Source organism: Zonotrichia leucophrys, chromosome 6 (genome assembly GCF_028769735.1).
Source record: "Zonotrichia leucophrys gambelii isolate GWCS_2022_RI chromosome 6, RI_Zleu_2.0, whole genome shotgun sequence".
Lineage (NCBI taxonomy): Eukaryota > Metazoa > Chordata > Aves > Passeriformes > Passerellidae > Zonotrichia > Zonotrichia leucophrys.
The window spans coordinates 25,998,053-26,006,748 of NC_088176.1; the positions used below are offsets into that span (position 1 = coordinate 25,998,053).

General features: G+C 46.6%; 1 protein-coding gene across 6 annotated transcripts in view; it reads left to right on the top strand.

The window, feature by feature from the left end:
• Positions 1–8,289, top strand: part of CDHR1 (cadherin related family member 1) — a 57,751-nt gene extending 49,462 nt beyond the window's left edge. For 5 of the 6 annotated variants that reach the window (XM_064717198.1, XM_064717195.1, XM_064717197.1 and 2 more), the window contains one exon: positions 5,705–8,289. In XM_064717198.1, the coding sequence (XP_064573268.1) occupies positions 5,705–6,256 (552 nt within the window). In that variant the 3' untranslated portion in view covers positions 6,257–8,289. Of the gene's footprint in view, positions 1–4,918; positions 5,515–5,704 lie in introns of those variants that run through there. The other variant, XM_064717200.1, reaches the window with a different exon arrangement.
• Positions 8,290–8,696: the final 407 nt, after the last annotated feature.

Here is an 8,696-nt window from a genome sequence, read left to right on the forward strand (position 1 = left end):
CTTATTCCCCTGGTACTCTGAGGCACATTCATATGATAGTTTTTGTACACAGTTCAGAGCCTGCTGGACTGCCAGGGCACTTGGGTCTGCCCCAGCAGGGCAGTGCCTACATGGGGCGGCCTTTGGGGCCAGCCAGCCCTGTGAGCGTGAGCTGGGCTTGCTGCTGCAAGGCTCTGCCATGTGGAGCTGGGGGACTCCAGGGTGTCTGTGGTGAGTCTAGAGATTTAGCTGTTCTTACAGATACAAAGGAAATCTATCTTAACTGCTTAACACTTGGATTTCTCATGGAAATGAAGTTTTCGTGGTTTTTATGCAACAAACAAGAACTGCTGCCCACAGCCAAGAGCAGGAGAGTTTCCCTCCCTGCTCCTCACATGCTGCATGTTTCAGGAGTGCATGGCAGCAGGTGGACCCAGGCCCAGACCTCAGACATGTCCCTGCTGGTGGCCACCAGCCTCCCCTTCCCTCCTGGGTGAGCTGGAAACCTCTCTGTGTCAGCATGTGGGGCTGGTGGGTGTGAGTGGAGGGAGGGTGTCCCACACCTCCCTGCTGGGGGACATGTTCCTGAACCAGCTGAAGAAGGACAACTAGAAGGAAAACAAAAGTAGCTGATACTTTGGGATAAGGAGTTTCCTGAATTTCCTTCTCGTGCTTGAAGCAATAGTACCTGATAAAAGATGGTGTCCTGCATGAAGTCCCTTGTCTGCTCCCTTTTCTCCCCCTCCAGGGGTATATATTTGCCACAAGGTGAGGGAGAGCCCTCCTCATAAAGTCTGAAGGGGAAGCAGAGAGCATGTGATGACATAGATTTCCTCACACACAGTTCTTTTCCTTCTTCCCATGCTCTTCTTGATGCCAAGTCCCAACAGAGAGTCCCAACAGCATCTTCTTTCTTTAAGAAGGTTTCTTCAGGAGGATCTGGGCTACTAATCTAGTGTCAAATCCTCCATGACCTTTTGTACATGTCTCTATTATTTCTTCCATGGCTTGTAATGATTTGGGTTGGTTGGATTGGGGGTTTTTTATCCCATAGCCATCCCATCTTTTTTGAAGAAACAGATTTCAGTTTGCAGGTACATGAGATGCAGTGCCAGTGTCCAAAACCCTTGCTCACTGCCTGTGTCCCAGGGACTGACAGTCACTGCTAACACTTTGTGAAGAAAACAATCTCTTGGTGTAGGCATATTGCAAATACACACTCTCTCTCTCTCTCTTTCTCTGAGGCTGTTACAAATGTGCATTTCATCCAGCTGTACAAAGGCTCTTATTTCACTGTTTGGTGGGCATTTATGTATTACTGATTTTGGATAAGGAGGATATTTTTGAATGCATCCTCTAGAGGTTTCCTGCAGTGTTAATCACAGTAAGTAATTAAACAGGCATATTTTCTGATTAACGTTTACCATTGCAATTAGCACAAGTCTGTGCCCTTCGAGATGGATGCCTTGTGGCTAAGTTCAGCAGTATTGCACATCAAAAGGACCTTCTCTTGGAATAATAGAGTGCTAAAAGAATCCAAAGGCCTTTTAATTTAACTGAGTCTGATTTTATGGAAATTGGCATTGAGGGGCATCTCTTAATATCCTATCCTTTCACAATAAATAAAAAATGCTCTTTCACAGAATGGAAAAACATATGCTGGAAAAGCCAGTCTTTTTCCATCCATATGTCTCACTCAGAAATCTATTCCTGCCTGATATTTTCAGAGAAGGCTTATTCCCACTCCTGTTCCTGAAAGTTGGCCTGATGGGGGCATCCCTTGGCCTCTTGATGACTCCACTGAGGTTCTGCAAATGTAGAGGGGGCGTTTATTTACACCTCCTCACAGGCTGAGTCTGAAGTCCATATTTAGACAGCATAATCTGTAGTTCTTAATAGCTTTGACCACTCATTTAGACTTCTAAATATAGCTGGTGAGTGTCAGTTTTAGATTATCTTAACTGAAAGGTTCAACAAAAATCTTTGAAGTAACATGGAGATCTTTTGTTTCATGCTAATGGCAACCATGGGAGCTGTGGTTGCTGGCACTGAACAGCCCTTGCCACATTTGCAGAGCAGTTAGCCTCTTCTTTCCACAGTTTCATGGACTTGAAGTGAATACTGGTTTGATTTGAGAAGTCTTGCTTCATGCTGGTGTTTGTATTGCAAAGTGCTGCAAACACAGCCTTCATATACAGTGACAGCACTGAGCTTTGGGATAAGAACTGCAGGGACAGCTGGTGTTCTACCTCGGATCAGGAGTCACTTCTGAAGCAAATCTCCTGATCATCCCCACATGCTGTGGGATGGCCTGTGCCTCACATAGCTCCAAGCACACAAGGTGGATTCTTTCAGAGGAAAATGTGTTTTGGGAGCACAGCTAGTGTGCCAGGGCACCAACAGGCAGTCCCTCCCTGCAACCAGGCTAGAACAAAACCCCAGAAACACTGAATGTATGGAAGTGGGTTCCTCAGAGGCAGCTGGTTCATTGCACAGATTGTACAGATCCACTTGCTCAAGTCAACAGAGCCCAAGTTGTCTGTAACACAATCATTGGACCAAACAGTTACGATGGAGTCCAACTCCAGCACTGCCAAGTCCATCACAAAACCATGTCCCTTAAGTGCCACATCTACAAATAATCTGCAATAGCTTGGGCTCTTAACAGGTTTGCCTACTTACTTAGACTCCTAAATATAGCTGGTGAGCCTTAGCTGCTCTTGTGATTGAAGAGCTCAACCACATTCCTTCTGGGTCCAGCTTCTGGATACTTGGCCCACGTGCTCTGCTCACTGCAACCCATGCATTAGGAAAGGCTCTTTAGAAACTGCCACAGCCAAAAAATCCCCAAAAAACAGCAGAGCATTATCTTCTGTGAGCAGTGGTATTTTGGTATTTTAACTCCCTTGATGACTGTTAAGGAGTGTTTCTTCCATGTCCCAACTCACAGAGATGTGACAGCTTTCATTTAATCATGTATCTGCTTTTATTTTATGTGCACCAGAAAAACCAGTACCCTTCAAAATGCAGCATGCCTTTTAGGAAAAAAACAACAGCTTCAGCAATTCAACAAATAGTGGCACTATTTGTTGAGCTGGCTACATCACACTGCTGGTAATCAACACAAGGACTTGATGTTTTAAATGTGCACTTGCCGTAAGTCTCTCTGCATCCTGGCTAAGATTATGACATTCCTGGCCTGTATTGCAAGTTATTCCTTCTATTGATCCTGCCAGTGTCATGGCCATGACAAACAAACTCTCCCACTGTGTGCTTACAAAATGTCTGATGTTTTTATGCAGAACAGTTGTTGTCCAAGGCTAATTCCAGGCAAAGCTTTGTATAGTAGAGGTCAAGTAACTAAAATAGAGGCTGAACTAGCTAGCTGTTAATGGGTTTAGTTTTGGTATTAATCATCTCTTCATCACTGGAAGCCCTGAACAGATGCCAGATTTTCTGAGGCCAAGCAACTGAATGAAGCCAAATGTCAAAACTCTCCATACAATTTTTTATCTGTTCTTACCTCTGCAGCTGTAGTACATGGGCAACATGTATTTCTGTCTAATCTCATTTATTCAAGGTTTTCAAATACCTAGTCAAATACTCTTCAGCCATCAGTGCCTTCCTATAAAATAGATCTTGACAAAACTCGTAACAGGTGGACTCAGGTCACATACTACTTAGCAGGGTTTATCTGACACTTAATTTATCTGACTTTCACATGAAGTTAAGTAAGCCAGGGTAGAATTTCTATCATCTGATGGGATTTAAGTACAAAAAAATCCATGTAATGCAGAACAGCAAAGCTGATGTGAGTCTAAGCTCCACCAAAGTCATGGGCTCCTTTGCTTTAAGTTTCTAGTTCAGGTCCACTCCTAATTAAGTACTGGAAGAACTCTCTGTACAACAAAATGATGAAAATTTGTCCCTACCAGCCCAGTGACATGGTCTGTGAGTTCCATTAGCATTTCTTTGCTACTTTCTTGTTGGCAATGGGACACATTCAGGGTAGGAGAAGAATGGGCTTGATAAAGTGTTTGAGATAGGTTGTGAAAAAACAGAAATTAAGGCAAGGAGGTGTTTATTAGCTAATTTACATGCCCCTAGTTTATGGATGTGATATTAATGACAAGAGGTACTCTGAAGCACCCTCTGGGATACTCTTAGTCATCTTGCCCCACAGACTGGGGAGGGCAAAGAGGTGGGCATCCTAGATTTGAGTCACACAGGGAAATCCATCTGATCTACAAGTCAGAGGTTCAAGTCTAAGCTAGTGACAAGGTTCTCCTTATACACACTGTCTTTGACACCTATTTTAGCATATGGTAACTACTGCTCCAGAGGGGTCCTTTTCTCCCCATTGACCAAGAGCTGGGACCTTAGACCTCTAACTAAAACACAGCTCACTGGACATGCAAAGTTTGGGTGGATCCCCTCCTGTAGTCAAAGACAGGGGACTAGGGCACAGTGGACCTGTCTTTCTGCAGCCACACATCACTCTACGGCCAGCTCTCAGTAACCACACCTGAGTGTCAATATGCCATTTCTGAAGGCTCTGCTGGCCTTACATAGCACTATGTCTGTTCAGACACCACCTGTATTCACAATGAACTTCTCTTGGAAATGCAGTCCAAGGATAGGCTACCACACCCTGAATAAGGGTGATCTATGTGCCATGCCTCTAGGCTTTATTCCCCAATCAGCCAGGTGGTTATATGTGCTTCCTAATTTCTGTTACTGTTTCTGGATTCAGTTCGACATCATTGCAACCGCCTCCTCTCCTGTGCCTAGTTCAACACTTAGCTCCCTTTATTTTATAGGCTCTCTATCCTGTGCACATTTCAGCCTAGTTCCCCAGCTGTATTTATAATAGATACTGGCCTCTTTCAAATATAACCATGTGAGGGTTGACCATTTCTCTTATTTTTGATATTTCCAGATCAAGTCCAGGGTAAAATCCTATATTTTAGGCCTCAAGAAGCGTCCATGGACAATATATGGAATATGCATGAGTGGCGTCCTTTCCACCATTTCTGTTACAATGGTGATCTCCACCATCATGTACTGGAAAAGTGTGAAAAGATCCAAGCTCCACCCGCAGGGCAAAATCCGCAAAATTATACGGGGACCTCCAAGACGCACAGTGTGCTGAGCTGGAAAGTGAACTGGCCATTCATTTGTCCTTAATATGCCATATGTAGCTTATGTCATTGCTGATTTCTTCTCTTTCTATAAACAAAGCTCTTTAGCTCCACTTATCTCCCCTACCTCAAAGAGTTTTGTTATGTCTGTAAAAGAGTACTTGAAAACAGAATGCAGCACATATCTGCTAACTACTCATTTGTACTGACGTTTTATAAGCAGAAGCTTTCTCCTAATCCTTTTCAATGCCATGCTCAGTAATTGAGCCAATTATTTTCTTTCTCCGTTCTTGCAAGTTAAACACTATGGTGACATGCAGGAATCTGCCCTAATTTGGTGGCAGTACTTCTGTAAGCTTTTGTGTTAAGTCATCTACCTCACAGTACTATAATGTTTACCCAGTCTCCAGCCCCATCTAAATTCTCCACCCCTGGACTGGACTGGCTGTGTGACTCTCATATTTTTTTTAGAGACAACTTCCGTCAATCAGCTCTACTTGTAACATATTTTGGACAAATGAAATTTCTGGGTCACTGTCTGTCCCCTGGAGTAAGTCATGTGTTTTCTTTGTACTCCTTTACAGACTCTTCACAAAGGGCCTATGGCCGCCTTTTTGATGCAAACTAAAGATAACCCCATGAAAGCCTTAGGAGTGCTAGCTGGTGTCATGGGCATAATGGTGCTGATAACTATCATGATCTCTACTGCCATGTTCTGGCGCAACAAGCGGTCCAACAAAGTCATGCCGGTGAGGAGGATCATAAAAAAGAGACAGGTGCCGCCATCCCGGACGGTCAGGATGGAGTGGCTGAAGTTCAAGAGGCCCAGCAACGCTGCAGAGAAGTTTGTGGTTGAGGAGGATGTGAAGAGCCTGCACAACGAGAACAGCAACAATAACGTGCAGGTTGTCCCTGTGCCGCCGGCAGCCCCCGTGCCCCCGCCACCCCCGGCCCTGGCTCCCCGAGGCGACGGCCCAGGGTGGCGGGTGCCAACCGTGTCCGGCTCCCTCACTCCCAAGCACATCATCAAGCCACCGAAGAAGAAAGGTCACAGCAGCACCCACAACGCCCTCGTGTCAGAGCTCAAAATGAGGTTTGAGAAGAGGAATGCAGCTTTCGGGGAGCCCCACATCTAGGTGCTCTCAGCAGCCCCAGAGACTGCAGACTGTGGCTGGGAATGTTTTTACTTGCTGTCTCTTCCCTGTGTCTGTCAGCACCCTGTGAACCAGAGCAGCTTCTCGCTGTGATAGCCACCCCTCACCTTCTGCAAGCACCATCGTGACTGCTGTTCCCTTGGCCATGTCCCATGGGCCCTCCTGCAGCTGAGTCTGCCCACGGTGCTGAGTGTGCCAGCCACAGTCTCCCCAGGTGAACAGGGACTCAGGCTGCCCCTGGTTTGGAGGTCTCTACCCAGAGCTTGGGTTTTCAAACAAGATGCTCTGCAGCCAAGACCCTGGTGGATGCTTCTTCTGACCTGGTCTGGCAGGTGGATTTGAGGTGTCTGAAAATCCATCACTTCAAATCCCAGACCCATTTTTGAAGATGTGGCAGCAGCCCTGAGTCAGTTGCAGGTCTCCTACAGCAGTGGCACTGCTGTGTCCTGCGCACAGTGTGCTCTGCAGCAGCTGGCGGAGCGATGTGCTCCTGGCCTCAGTACCTTCATTCCCAGAAGGTAAGCGGGCAGGCTTGGAGAAGTTCTTCCTATTCCTGCAGCTTACTCTGGGTTTTGCCAGAGCACATTGACATGATGCTGTGCTTTGCTTCTGCCCTGGACTTGCCTGCTGGGGAGAGACAGGAGGGGCACCTCAGCCTTCCCTGGACCAGCAGGGCCAAGATTTGAGCATGGAAGTTCAACAGCAGCCCTCACTCGGCACTGCCTCCTTCTGACACTGTGCTCCAAAAGAGCAGGAGCCCAGCAGGAGAAGGACATGAATAAAAACACTGGGAAGACAAGGTAAAACTGAGAAGCAAATGATAAGTGGAAGACAGAGACAAGTGCTGTAAAGTTGCATATGTTGGTCAGGGAAGTGTCTGGAAAGATCATGTGGTGTTGTACACTGCTAGCAGAAGGTGTCAAGAAATATATTTCATCACCTCTCCTGGCTTGTTGCTGGGACTGGTGTGTGCAAAAGGAGGTTTCCATAAAGTATTCAGGCTTTTCTTATCAGTATTTTTGAGTGAATTAAACAACACTTAATGGGAGGGGACTGGCAGAGCAGCTGACAGGTTTTTCTTTTCCTGTTATGTGACAGTAGAAAGGCAGCAAGAGCAAAGCACCTTCTTCACTGGATCTACCCCACAGACCCCCCTCAGGTTTGTTTCTGAGGAGATGTTTTTCAGCTGGGCCTGGCTGTTTCCCATCCCCTGGGGAGAAAGCAGCACCGACTGACCGAGCTGGCTGGGGAGCCTGCACTGTGTCTCTGAGAGCCAGCCCTGCAGAGAAGCTGTGCTGTCATGGTACAGGAACATCAAGGTGGGGAGCACTCCGTGTTAATTCAAGGGGTTCATGAGAGTTCTCCAGCTGTCATTTCAGTTAACCAGCAGACCTGGCCCTCAGGATCTCCTCTCACTCCAGCAGCTGAAATAATTCCCCTTTTTGCACCAGGACTTCATCAGTTTAGGAGATAGCTGGTTGAATACGAAATTATGCACTTACAAGGAAAATCTTGTATTTTTTTAACTTCAGTTCAATCTGCCTAGAGGCCATAGTGCTCGTGGCTCACGTCCCCCGTGAGCTGAGCCAGCAGCTGTAGCCAAGAGATCCAGGAGAGTCCCAGCTGGGGGCCAAGGCAGGAGCGCTGCTCCCAGAGCCTCTCCTGTCACATCTCTCCTTTTCTCCACTGTTTTCTTGCTTATCCCTCCTCCTGGGGCACTGTGATGTGAGGCCAAGTTCTCACCTGTCCAATCACCTCGTCCTTGTTCCCTGGCCATAAACTGGCCGGAGGGAGGGGACATGCAGCCCCTGACCCCCCTCCTGCTGCCCTGTGCAAGCACCTGCCTTCTGCTGGCTGGGTGTCTGCAGGTTCTGCAATGTTCCCCCAAGTCCCTGATTTATTCCCCATTCCACTGTCTTCTCAGTTTTGTGTTATTGCCAGTATTCAGTGTTCATTCTCTAATGAGGAAAGCCTATAAAGACCATTCAATTAAGTCAGATTTAACAGGAATTACAGGCTTATAGTCTTAGAGATTATATTTAAGAGGCAATAAAGATGTTTTATTACTATGTTGTGAGACTCTTTCCCAGTTACTCTGTATTTCAACTTGAAGAGTTTTTTTTAATAAAAAAAAAAATTAAAATCTGCAAAAGATGCTTCTGTGCTTGGTGTGCTTCTGCTGGCAAGGATGCCTTGTGCTCACCTGTTATATTACCAGACAGCCACAAGCAGCCAGGCCACTTTTATGGTGACCAAATGGACCCTTCTGTGGGCTGTGAGTCAGGAGAAGGGCTGTGTGGTTTTTGGACACCACCAGGCTGGAAGGAGGGGAGGTGAGAAGCAGGATGCCATTGGCACAGGCCATGGGCAGGGTCACAGAGAGCCCAGGCCAAGTTCCTGTGGTACAGAGCACTGCAGCTGG